General features: G+C 45.9%; 2 protein-coding genes across 2 annotated transcripts; both read left to right on the forward strand.

Annotated features, from left to right (window-relative positions):
* Window positions 1-270: 270 nt before the first annotated feature.
* HOO65_030613 (uncharacterized protein) lies at window positions 271-819 on the forward strand (the record flags this gene model as incomplete). Its single annotated transcript, XM_071002415.1, has 2 exons — window positions 271-622; window positions 800-819. 2 exons carry the CDS (start codon window positions 271-273, stop codon window positions 817-819), a joined length of 372 nt encoding a protein of 123 aa, XP_070860292.1.
* Window positions 820-2,501: 1,682 nt separating this feature from the next.
* Window positions 2,502-5,003, forward strand: HOO65_030614 (Protein kinase-like domain protein; the record flags this gene model as incomplete). The annotated part of the gene is made up of 2 exons (XM_071001919.1): window positions 2,502-2,867; window positions 2,925-5,003. The coding sequence occupies 2 exons, from the start codon at window positions 2,502-2,504 to the stop codon at window positions 5,001-5,003; spliced, it is 2,445 nt and encodes an 814-aa protein (XP_070860293.1).
* Window positions 5,004-13,928: the final 8,925 nt, after the last annotated feature.

The following is a 13,928-nucleotide window of genomic DNA, read 5'->3' on the forward strand; positions in this document are numbered from 1 at the left end:
TTGATGTCTGATACTAACCCTAACATTTGGGCAAACTGGATCAGGGTCAGCAATACTGGTAACCATGACTCGTTGGCACGCGCTGGGGATCAACGTTCGTCAAGCGACACCCAGACCTCAAGACGTGTTTGTCGGAAATACGACTACTAGAGAGCTAAGTGCAAGGATCCAGCCCTTATTTGCGATTGGTTTAGGCTTGTGGAAAGCACAATTGCGAAGTATGGTATCAACGTAGCTGACATCTATAATTTTGATGAGACTGGCTTTACCATGGGCGTTCTTGCAAGTGGAATGGTTGTCACAGGCGTGGAAAGACATGGAAAGGCGAAATCAGTTCAGCCAGGAAACCGAGAATGGGTTAACGTCATCCAGGCGATCAATACTGAAGGCTGGGCAATCGCGCCGTTCATCGTGGTTGCAGGCCAATATCACCTCGCCAGCTTCTATCGAGAAAGCAACCTCCCGGACGATTGGGCTACTGCGACAACCCATAATGGCTGGTCTGATGATGAGACAGGTCTCGAGTGGCCAAGGCACTTTGACCGACATACCAAGGGCCAATCAACTGGTCACTATCGCCTTCTAATCCTCGATGGGCATGAAAGCCACTATTTAGTCGATTGTGAGCAATATTGTGAAGACAACCAAATAAGCACACCCTGTATGCCAGCTCATTCACACCTACTTCAGCCTCTTGATGTTCGGTGCTTTGGGCTACTTAAAAAGGCCTATGGTCGAGAAATTGAGCATCTAATCAGGTGCTCAATAATCCACGTTTCCAAGACTGATTTCTTCCTAGTCTTTTATGCTGCTCACTAAACAGCTATGACACAAAGTAATATCAGGGGGGTTTTAAAGGGGCTGAACTTGGTTCATTGAATGGAGAAAGTGTGATATCAAAGCTTGATGTGCAGCTACGAATTCCAACACCGATCGAGAAGGAGGCCGGCCTCCCTGACCCTTGGATTCCTAGGACCCCAAAGACAGCAATTGAAGCTAGCTCTCAGTTTGAATGCCTCTAAAGATGAATCAACAGGCATAAGAGCAGCTCGCCTGCATCTATCTTTGAGGCACTCACAAGGACCTTGGACAGGCAAATGAGATCCTCAGCAAGCGGCGCAGAGCCGAAAGAACCCGATTACATCATGAGGGGAAGATGGCTGTAGGTGAGGGAAAGGATAATATTAACCAGGAAGATGTTGATGCACAGGTGAGGGCGGAATTATCGAGAGTTGGGGGTTCGGGAAGCTCGGCAGCAGCGAGGGAAAGGCGATGTGGAAGATGTGGTACAGGTGGCCATAACTCAAGAACATGTCAAACTGCTGTTGAAAGGTCTAGAGAACAGAATAGTAGTTAATTTCAATTGATTCATGTTTTTTTTCTTTTCAACTTTATATAGAATCCTGTCCAGAGGGTGCCGATTTCTTTCCGACTTCCTATACTTTGCGACTTGCTATGCACATACGTTACTAATTTAGGCATATTATACTCCCTTGTGGGTGTTACGCCTGCGTCTATGATACGGCAGTTGTAACCCTGCAGCTATTGACCACAGTAAACAGAACGCTATAATCACTCACGGTTGATGCGTATGTACAGCAATCATATGTATATTTCGATTATTCTGATTCTTGATGCCAAAGGAAGAAAACTCCGCGACAGAGTTCCGAAGCTGACGCTTCGTAAGTCTATCTCAGAATAGGGTTAGTGTCAGACTGTCATCTGACCCTGAACACACAACCCTGTGTGTTATTTCGATTCAGCACAACATTATATTGTAAGACGTGCTCTTGCCCGTATGCTCCCAAGTGAACCCGTGCATAGCGGATGAGCTGTTCTGGAAATGGCGTAGGGTAGATGGTACGTATTTAACTGTGGGAAACGAGTATAACGCGTCATGACTGGAGTCCTAAATAACGTCTTCCTTCGAATAGCCTTGGTTTTCGCAACATCTTGCTACCCAGGATGGGGGCAAAAAGGTCTAGACTACGGAAAAGAGGGGGGAAAGAGGTAAGCAATGGATGGAACAGATGTTACTAAGCAGATAGCGCTGGAACCGTTAAGGACTGGTGGTCGAGATAGGTGCGCGTGACTGGATGCTTGAGACTGTAGTTGAGAGAACTTTCGCCATCCTTCCGGATAGCCTTCGGGTAAACTGATTAGGGCCTGACTTATCAGAGGAAAGAGGAGGTGAATATGAATATAAGAATAAGGGATAGTTAAAATAACTTGGTATCTTAAAAGCATCAAAGACCAATTTTATCAAGTCCCCTCTCCCAGACCTTCGAACAGACGGATAATCCACAACAAATATCAGTAAGCCCCGAATATTCATCCTCGATCAAAGTATCAATTTCAACTATACTGTCTTCCTCAAGTTATTGCCCAGTGTCTGCGTTCATTTTTGAAGCTGACAAGGAGTTTTAGGTTGGCTATGAACCAGACAACATTTCTAAAACAAAAGCTCCTAGTTCAACACACCATCCTTGACGTCGCATATTATGGCAAACAATGGAGGTTCTATATCTCCAGAGGAGGAGATCCGCCAGCTTCGACAGGCCCTCCAAACCCAGAAAGAACAGGCCCGCATTGAGAAACAACGGGCCGACAAAGCAGAGGCAATCACTCGGCCCATGGAATTCTACGAATGCTTGGCATTTTGCCATAAGTTTTCTATGAACAAAAGGATGTTAACCATTCCCTGTACCACCTACAGCGCCACCAAACCAGAGGGTCGACTTCGCCCCGAATGCCTCAATCAATGGCTAGAATTTCCAGCCATGAAACTTGAAATGTTGAAGAAGGTCGGAGACGCTATCCCTCGAGGCACAAGAGTCTTTCTTTCCCAATCAGACATAGAGGCTGTAGTTAGTAACACCTCCTGTATGGTCATAGATTCTGAATCTAGCTTAGGATCTTTTCAGACAATACACCTCGAAAACCCTTTGACCACAATAGCGGAGCAACTACAGAGTATTCCTGAAGCCCGGCGAGTTCTCGCCGATACAAGCAGCCCGTTTTTCCGCTCAAGCACCAACAATGAATTCATTGACTTGTTTGAGGAGGAGAGGTTTGCGCAGGAAACTTCGTCTATGCTTGACATTTCGAGGCTACAGCCTAGCAGGGTTTGTCTAGCCAAAACAAATACCGGGGCAAATGCCGAAGTGGAAAGACTTGCCTATATTGTCAAGTGCAAGTCACCGGCAATCTTTACCATGGACCGTATCAGAGCTGCCATGCGCCCTATGGATCTTGCTCGGGAGGTTATAAACAAGAATGATACACCCACAGATGACACCGAGCTCTTTGTCCATCAATCTACCCATCACGTGGCTGCCGCGGTTGTGGAAACATATAACTGTATGATCTGTGGCGGGCTTGAGTATGGTCTGTTGACGACTGGCGAAGCTTATATATTTTTGAAGATTGATTGGGCAAATCCCAAAGTTGTCTACTATCACGTGGCTGACCCCGAAAGTGAGGTACGTGAGAATGGCGATGGTACCTTCTTGAGTGCTATTGCACAAGTTCTTGCGTTTTCCTTAATCGCACTTAATGCACCAATCCATGACCTCGACACGCGCAATAGGGTTATGGATGCACTTCCTACTTGGGGCGCTAATTCCGACGCAACGGATTCTTTGAACAATGAGAAAAGTCGGGGCAGTATGCACTCTAGACCACGCGGTCCTAATGATAAGCATAACTCACTGCAGCTAATTGGCCGTGATTCCGATATCGCAAGTTCCACAACGGGGCCCAACGCCGGCACCACCTCCACCATTCCTTATACAACAACAAACTCTGACTGCAGCTCCCAAAGCTCCTCCACATGGCGAGGCGATAGCCCACCACCCAATAAACATGGTTCTAGTGATGGCGATTGTACGCACGAAAGCACTCCAGTTCCCGGTGCTTGGCAAATGGCTCATAGTGATGTGACTTCTGCTACTGGAGGAACTGCACAAAATGAGAGCAATAGTCAAAGCCAGGGCCAAGACGGACAGGTCAGGCTAAACAAAGCAGCTATACCTCTATATTGCACTAGTAAGTGCCTCTCTGGACTTGTTAATGGGGCTGAGATGGACCCCCACTGCCCTAACTACCACCATCACCTCCATTGGCGACATCCCGGCGACATAGGGCCAACAGGCAACGAAGGCATCAAGTCGCAAGATAGGCATGGCGGTGAAAAGAAACTTGAACGCTTGCACCCAGTAGATCATACTACCTGGCTTTCTCTCTTACACACACAGCTCAGCCATACTGTTGTTCAAGGCGTTACGCCCTTGGGTATTGTGGGATCCTCTGGTGCGCTGTTCCGTCTGACGCTTATTGAGTATGGCTACACCTTTGTAGCAAAGGGGACAGTTGAGTGGATGATTTATAAGCTGAGACGTGAGGAGGATGCATACCGAGTGTTGAAGCCGATTCAGGGACAGCTTATTCCTGTTTATCTAGGGTCTGTGGACCTGCGATGTCTTCATACGAGGGTCTTCATAGACTTTGGCATTGACCTTGTTTACCTAGTTCTTCTTTCATATGGAGGAAGGGAGCTTAGATCGTTGTTGAAAGAAAGGACACAGGAGCAAGGCCAAGAGCTAGACAAGGAAACTCGACTTTCCATTGGTCAGCAAGTCGTTGATGCGGTCTTGGCGCTTCATGTTCTTGAAGTTGTGCATACTGACGTGCGGAGTGCAAACTTCTTGGTGGATGATTTGAACAATGTCATGGTAATCGACTTTGAACGAGCTTTAATACTGCCGTATTCTCTAGAAGCATGCCGTCGGCAGTTAAGGGAAGCACAGGAGAGTCAAGAGATGCAGGATTCGGAAGTTAGGAGCAGGAAGAAACCGAAGGCAAAACAGAACCAAAACAGAACCCAGCGCCCAAAAAGAAAGGGTCACACACGTCAATACAGATTTCTGTCAAGATGCGTTGGAACGAGCGAGCAAGATATTGGCTTGGCTAAGGGTTTACAGCGTGAGATTGAGGGTGAGTGAAGCGAGCTTTTCGTTTTTTCATGTAGGGTAGAGCGGGACATGGACATTTTCTTTTCAATTTCACGCACCAGGTTCTGTCCCTTGTTATCGGTCTTGCGACTCCGTTATTTAGTGCATTATTGAAACCTCGTATCGACTTTTATTTTGATATCATTGTACGGTAGCTTTAAACCCAGCCAATCATATCACATGAGCAGTTAAACCAGTCATAGTAAAGGCTCCGGTAAGTTCAGGGCGACGATGATACCGCAAGTAGCCTTGAGTTCAGTTATTAGCAAAGTAATTTATGTCTTTGTCAAGGCACACTCACTAATCGGTTTCCAGCTACCAGGGCGGATCGTGAACTGGTGCAATGATACATATTTTGGGGCCTATAAACCAGCAAACACTCATGTTTGGCACAAATGACGATATTTGGCTACGTAATACAGACCAATGGTGATTCGAGACGGTCAAGTGCGGGAGATCAGATGTGAACAACTTAAAAGCAATGCTGATGATATTTTGCTGGGTTTGCTGAAGCCTTTTTGTGATAACCTCGTCAAGATAACCCTTCTCATTGATATTGCTCTCTCTAGCTCTAAAAATGGGCACATCTCACATGAATGGCAACGTATCTTAGGGCTCCGGTGTTGTCAGAGACTTTGTTTTTCATAGGAAAATAATACTGTTGCAGCTCAGGCTATTTCAAGCCCTTTCGGTGCTCAAATGCCGTAGATTGAGAACGATCTTATTTGTGAGTATCCATTACCTACCATTGCTTGCCTTATGATATGCCCATTTTTGTCTTCAAGCTATGGCTTCGACCATTAATTTCACCAGGCATGAAATGAACTCCATGTACACCCATACAGTCTGAAATTCAGTGCGACCTACAACATTCACTATGTGAGTATTCATGATCTATCATGCAATGCTTACCAGCATTGAGTTAGTTGTACCAAACTAAACAATCTCGCTTTGTGAAGAGCAATACATTTTGCATAGTACAAGTTACCATCTACGGCTTCATGATGAGTATCAATTGCTTACCAGAGAAAGGGGAAGGCTATGGCTCAACTTTATCGTTATTAATACACCTTCTTCTGAAGAAGCCTTGCCATACTAACAGGTCTGCGGAGACGTTTCCTACGACCACTTCATCGTGTGGTTTAGCTAGCCTCTTGTTGATTCCGCCCATACTTGTTGACTGGTGTATCTAAATGCCCACAACTTTCACAAGTGATAACATTGAGCTCGGGATCTCCAACAATTCCACACATTACAGTTTGCGTTGGTTGATGCTGAGACACATTCTTGTACTAGTGCTAGTTTACTAGAACGTTCCATACAGCCCGCAAGACCATGAAGCTCAGCTGGCTCTGTATTCTTAGCATCATCTCCAAGAGATTGCGGCTGGCAACCGGGTTTCTTTGACGCTGCAGCAAGGTCTTACTGTAGTTCGTGCATTCATTCGGCTTGCCTGCCCACGCCAATTTGCCACAACCATTGTTGTAACCTTGGAGTCCAAATTTCGCCAGCCATTGACTTTTCCCGAAGCCTCAGCGAAAGTCTCAAGTTCCTGAAGTGTATCGTTCTGTAGTCCACGCGCAAAGAAAGGCTAAGCTTAGCGAGATGAAACTGTTAGGTGGCCAGCCCAGCTGCTCAGACGAGGCCAGCAAAAGTAACTATTTTTGTGTGGACCAATGGCTCATGAGCTAGACAGCCACGTCTGTGATATGCTGTGAGGGGATTGTATTCGAATGATTATACGCCCAAAGCCAGCACACACTACAACCCAAGTCGCCTTGTTTTTCCCAGCTTGCTCCTACAGCCAAGTTCTACAATTCACATGATCGTTGCATGCTTTTTACTTCTATTTATCGGCCTCGCAAGCAAACGCCACGGATGGCTCCAGCAGCCAATAAAGGTCACGAGGGGCAATAGTTGGTTCTTGGCAGGCATGTTGGAGCGCTCTTTCTGTCAAAGGCGGCTACCAATCCCCAACAAGTGTCAGCATTTTCGTAAATCTTGCAGCAGATAACGGCGTGAACTCGCTTCGTCGGAATGGCTTCTTTGAAACTATCCCAACATCTCAACGCACCAAATAGGCTCGCATAAAAGCAACCTAGCTTTGACTAGGTTCGCTTCAGTCACTCCAAAGATTACATTTGCAGTACAACTCAAGCAATCCACTTCTCGCCATCGTTTTTGGGGGTACTTTTGCTGCTTTTTGGCCGCATACATCTGCACAATTTTCTGAATGCGGCTACGTGCAGTGTTATACATACACGAGTAAGGCCGAAGGTACTCCTGTGTTGTGCATAGGTGGCCCAAGCTCACAGGCTGCCCGATGTAATGTACAGAGTCTTCGGAAACCAGCCCCTCATGGCTAGGAAACAAGGAGCCTTCTGTCAGCCACGCGACAGCGAGGTTACTGTCTTGTACGTTGTCTTGAACCTGAGCTTGAAACTATTCGCTGTCTTGACATTGACACACGCCATGTCGATGTAATGCTCGAAGGGGATCCATAATGCAGACTTTTGTGCACAGTCTTTGAGTGCTAATACCGGTGCCATATCAATGTGCTTTTACTTCGGGCTTTGGAGCAGTTCTTTGTGCCGCCAGGCCTGGGAGGATGCTATCCCTTGGCTGAGCCTAATGGCTTTGGGCTTATGTGGACTGATTGGCACCATCCTGACTTAAAAAGTCGGGGGCGGTAAAAAGGAGCATACCCTAGATAGGTAAACTCATTATAATGTTGGGCCAAGAGAAGAAGCCGAGGAGAGAAGCCGAGACGCGATGGTATCTGCATGTGTGCATACTTACGAAATTGATGAATAGCTGAATGGCTGAATGGCTGATTCCGAACCATGTCATACTGCATGTGGAAGTAATTATATTGTATTGATATTTAGTGCCTGTTAAAATGAGGCTGCCTGTGATGTGATAAGGACGTGGACAGGGAAGCAAGGTTTTGATGCCAGAGAGATGATGTGTACTTCTTTGATGTGATAGACACCCTGTAATGGGGCGACAAGACTAATTTGAGCCAAACCTAAAGTGGACCAATGGGAAGCAAGGTTATTTCACATCTGAGTGGACCCACCTCTCAACCAACATTTAAGTGGACCCAATAGACAGTGGGTCTTGATAGACCAATGACAGTCTATGGAACCCCGAAAGCCCATTGAACAGCGTGAGACAGCCCCACTCGGCTTTGTTAACCCGCCTCACCCCCCACTCGCTCTCATCTACCCCCGCCTTTAGTAGCTTAAAAGGGACGGATTTTACCACGTTGAATTCCTGCTGATCTTGTGCGAGGTCATCTCACTTACCATTCATTTCTATTTCTCTCTACCTGAGACTCTGTCTCTCTAAGATTAATATTCTCTCTCAGACTCTCTCTTTCTTATACTTCGTTCTTTCAGACTCTCATTCTTCTACTTGCCTCTCATTTTTTCAGACTCTCTTTCTTATACTTCCTTCGTTCTCTCAGACTCTCTTTCTTCTACTTGCCTCATTCTCTCAGACTCTTCTCTCAAACTCCCCCTTTTTTCTCAGATCCCCTTCCTTTAAGACTCCTAAGACTCTCTTCTATCCCCCTCCCCAGGCTCCTCCCAAACTTCTCTTCTGTCATATTCTTCTTTGGGGCCCCCTTTAAACCAGCCAGACCCTTTTTCAGTTTGGCAGACCAACTCATTTTTAAGACTCATCTTATTTTTCTTTTCTCTATTCCTTCATCAGTGGCAATCATTACCAATGAGCCTCATCCCACAGGACTCTAGGTTTTTGGTCCCATTCTACGTCTGCTCCTGAGCGGGCTGGAAGCTTCGATGCCCCAGGAAAATCCCCTGCGCTTTTTTTTTTTCCGCAAAGTCATCTGGGCCGTAGGGCTGTCAAAGCTAACTCTTATCAACCAACCAAATGGCCGTCCGCCTAGCGTGGGACTACTCAGTGGACAACAGGGAAGACCCCACCTTGGGAGAATCCTGACCCTTAGCCGCTACATCTTTGGTTTGGTTTGGTGAACCTGAGGCTCTGCGTTGAATCGGCCCACTATTCCGCCGGGTGCTCCCGCATGGACTGCATTGTTATGAAGCATACAGTCCTTGACTAGGTATTTTCTTTCCCCTTAATCCACACATTGGATCCTGTAACCTCCTTCAAATCCTCGAGCATCCAATTTTGCTGGCAACTTGAATTGCCAGGGATTCCCCTTGTACAAACTCCGTGGACCTAACTCTAACGCATCGGCGGTCGGCAAGCAATTGATCAACCATTTCTTTAACACCATGAAGCCGGGGGTGGGAAATCCTCACGAATCTAGGTCGAGAATAAAGTTCTCAGGGCTCTGTTCCTCTAGATCAGATTGTCGACGCGTTTTATTGAAGGTATCGCTTTGAGATTGGATGCCTTGCTGGCGGCGATGTAGTTGACGCTCATCAATTTTATAGGTCCTTGCGGCGCGTCGGATACTTAGATTTGGGTTATTTTGAAGGGCCTGAAGGGCAAGAAGGGTTCTGGCTTCAATAGTAGTAGCTGACATCTTGAGTTGTTGAGAATCAATTGATCACATGAAAAGTTAGGTGTTGAAGGGAAAAATACGGCGCTCTGTTGACTGCGGCGCTCGGGTTACATGTATGTTATTCGTTTTGTAAGTCGCTCCTTCCCTGTACTATATCCATGGGGGACCAATAGAATCTTTGGTTCAACCCCGCAGGAATCCACTAATGATACTATAAAAAGAAATGGAGTGAGTGGGGCGTCATGTACGCCTGTACATACATACCATGACCCCCTCCACCTACCTTAATGTTTCTTTTCTAAAAAAGACAATAAAGCATCTTATCAATCAAAACTAATTGCAATTATCTTCGCTAGATATCTCGAAAATAATCTGACATATTCTTGAGTTATGACCAGCCTTACTACATGTTCCACACCGCCTTTCCCTCGCTGGCCCCGATCTTCCCTAATCACCACGTCTGGATAATTCCACCATAATCTGCACATCAAAGTCTTTCTGTTCCATTCCATCCCTTCCCTCACCTACAGTGACTTTTCCTCCATTCTGTAGCCAGTTCCTTTTTGCTCTACACAGCTTACTAACAGTCACATTTGCCTGTCAAAGTATCTAGTTCTCAGACTTCAGTAAGGCATTCTAATGCATCAATGCCCTTGTTTCCTTTGAAAACTACTTGAGTGCCTCGAGAATTGACGATGGGGGGCTACTCTGATGCCGCCTCACTTGTCTTTCGTCTTTCGAGGTATTCAGATTGTGAGCTGGCCTCAAGCACTGTCCTTGGGGTCTTTGAGACCCAAGGGTCAGGGAGGCTGGCCTCCTCTGCAGCTGGTGTTGGAGTCTGTAGCTGAACATCAAGCTTTGATATGGCATTTTCTGCATTCATGGGAACAATTCCAGCCTCTAGAAAACCTCACTCTACTTTAGTTCTTGTAATGGCGGCTTCATGGGTGACATGAAAAGCTGAAAAGAACTCAGTCTTGGAAACATGGGTTATCAAACACCTGCTCAGGTGCTCAATTTCTCAGCCATATGCCTTTTTAAGTGGTCGAAAGCATCCATAATCAAGAGGCTAAAGTAGGTGAGACGAATGAGGCAGCATACAAAGTGTAATAATGTGGTTGTCTTCTCAATATTTCTCAAAATCAACTTAGCAGTGACTTTCATATCCATCGAGGATCACAAGACGATAGTGACCAGTTGAGCAGCCCTTAGTATGTCGGCCAAAGTGCCTTAGCCACTCAAGACCTGTCTAATTATCAGTCCAGCCATCGTGAGTTGTCTCAATAGCCCAATCGTTTGGGAGGTTGCTTTCTCGATACCAGCTGGCGAGGTGATATTGGCCCGCAACCACGATGAATGGCGCGACTGCCCAGCCTTCAGCATAATTCGCCCGGATGACTGTAGCACATTCTCGGTTTTCAGGTTGCACTCATTTTGCCTTTCCGTGTCTTTTCACGGCTGTGACAACCATTCCAGTTGCAATGACGCCCATCATAAAGCCAGTCTCATCAAAGCTGTAGATATCAGCTAGGCTGATATCATGCTTTGGGATTGTGTTCTTCATAAGTGTGAACCAACTGCGAATGACTCGATCTTCGCATTTAGCCCTCTTATGGTCGTATCTACGATTAAACCGCATCTTGAGGTCTGGCTGTCGCTTGACAAAGTTAGAAGTCCAGTCCTTGCCAACGAGTAACTCGTCGCAGTCGGCGAGCAAGTCGATTGGCCATTTATTCAATACTACACAGCCATAAGGGGAATCCTCATGAATCCAGGTCTAAAATGAAGTGAAAGATAATCTGCTCCTCTATATCGGATAGTCTTCGTGAGCCAGGAATGGCATCACGTCGTGAAGGGATGCCATTGCATCGGCGTCGTAGAGTGTGATGAGAGACCTTGTAGATCTCTGAAGCGCGATAGAGACTTAATTTAGGGTCTTTCTTAAGGGCTTGAAGGGCAAGATTGATATTTGCCCCATGAATTGATAATGGAATTATATGTGGTGCAGAAAATTCACTTGAAAGACAGGAAATGGTGGTTAGGAGAAAACTGGACGCTTACTTGTTTTGGGCAGTCACTCGTGATGTACGTTACAAGCAATTCTACAACACATTACTCCGCCAAAGCAAATGGGATCATCTTCAATTGAATCAAGGCTATTGCTAACTATTCAAGCTACAAAACGAGACCCTAAAATAAGCACTAGGGCAGTAGCAAATCTTTGTAATGTTCCAAGGACCGCTTTCGTTTACAGAATGAACGGCCGATGCGCTCGAAAGTATATCCGCCCCAGTTCAATGAAGTTGAGAGAGCTAGCAGAGAAGACTCTTCTTGAATACATCCTTGATATGGATTTGCGAAGATTCCTGCCCCGGCTTATTGATGTGGAAGATATGGCGAATGTCCTTATGGCTGAACGCGATTCAAAACACATTGGAAAGCTTTGGGCTTCGAACTTCATAAATGACAACCAGGCCTCCAGACGCTTTTTAATCGTGCATAATAGCCCTTTGTGGACATCCTGGCAGAATAAACGCATGGTTTACACTTGTTCAGAGCATGAAGGCTAGATACAGTATCCAAGATGCGGATTTGTACACATCCGATGATATCAGCTTTGCAATGGGCAGCATCACTTCATTCATGGTTGTTACACATGCTGAAAGACGTGGACAGCGTGTAAACCGTCAATGAATTACTGTGATCGAGGGTGTCAATGCGGCCGGTCAGTCGATCCAGCCGTTTATCATGAGTGCAAGCAGATATCACCTTGCCGATTGGTACCAAGGAATGCGACCTCCCCAGCGATTGGGTTATTGCATTGAGTGAAGATGGATGGAATAATAACAAGCCGGGTCTTGAGTGGCTAAAGCACTTTCATTGGGCTACAGCTAAGCGAACGAACAGTCGCTATCGCTTCTTGATCGTTGATGGTCACGAAAGTCAATACTCCATCTAATTCAAGGAATATTGCAAGGAGAACAAGATTATCACGCTCTGTATGCCTATTCATGTCTCTCGTTTACTTCAGCCTCTTGAAGTAGGGTGCTTTAGGCCGCTGGAAAAGGCATACAGTCAACAAATAGAGCATTTGATTAGATGCTCTATAACCCACACTTCCAAGACCGAGCTCTTTCCTGTCTTCCACGCCGCCCGCCAAGCTTCTATTAGAGAAAGCAATATCAAGGGAGGTTTTAGAGGAACTGGGCGTGCTCCCTTTGACCCAGAAAATGTCATCGCGAAGCTTGATGTGCAGCTACCGACTCCATTGAAGCCGTGAAGCATTTTGAGAAGGCAATAACTGTTATTATGCACGAGATGGTCTTACTACAGGAAAGGGTTCGACAACTTGAACAAGAGAAGAAGAGAGTAGGACGGGGCTGGAGAGGAAGAAGGACTAGGATACAAAAAGAGGGAGGGGCCTTTAACTGTAGGGGAAGCATCACAATCAATTGATCAGATAGATATTGATGTGCAAGGAAGAGTTGAATCCTCGAGAGGTGGTCGCGGACAGTCACAAGGAGCAAAGGTTTGGCAGTGTAGTGTTTGCAGCAAGACCAGACATAATGCAAGGACCTGTCAGGAGGCCATCGAGGTCAATAGAGAATAGTATAGTGATTAATTTTAATTGATGATATAGATTATAGTGTTTCTGTTGTGAGTTTAATTCGGAACGTTGATAAAAGTGCATCGCCTGCTTGTCAGTATTGCTTACTTATGAAGCACGTTATTTTGTCATTTTTGCAAGAGGGGGAGTTAGTGAGTTCTATATACTAGTGGCATTACTCAACAAAGAAAGGGTTTATATACAGAGATTTAGGGTCATTATATCACGTGTCTGTGACAATCTCTACGCCACCCGGTCCGTCCCTTACTACAGCCACAATCTCTGTGGCAAAAGAAATCAATATTTAGGCTGCAGGATGGATGCCTAGAGTTAGCGCCCTGTTATAGTGACTTTTTGGGAGATATAAAACTTGGTTGTTTTTGAATCCTGTTGTTTTGTTTCCATAATGTGAGAACCAACTTAGCGAGTAGTCTGAGTCTTTAGTGAAGACTTAGGTGCGGGAGCGTGTGTAAAGTTGATCCTTTATTGTCTGTCTGTTCTATCTGCTAACGAGTGATGGTACGAGCTACTTAAGTATCTGGAAGTGAACCCCTTCTCCTAACCATACCTGTCCTTGTGACTGAATCTCCAACCATTAGTTCACGATTAGTAGTTGGAGTATACGATTGTGACGTATGAAGAGTAGTCACGAGGGAAAGATGTGACATGGGTGATTTGCGCTCAGACCCATCCTTGCGATCACATGTTTGCAGCAGAGCCGAGGAAATGCTGCCGACGGAAGCCGAATTTTCACACATAATAGTTACATCTCCTTCTCAATGATCCAGTGCCACCTTGGCTCTAAAGACGA

This window comes from Ceratocystis lukuohia, assembly GCF_044167205.1.
Source record: "Ceratocystis lukuohia strain C4212 chromosome Unknown Supercontig3_pilon, whole genome shotgun sequence".
Taxonomy (NCBI): Eukaryota; Fungi; Ascomycota; class Sordariomycetes; order Microascales; family Ceratocystidaceae; genus Ceratocystis; species Ceratocystis lukuohia.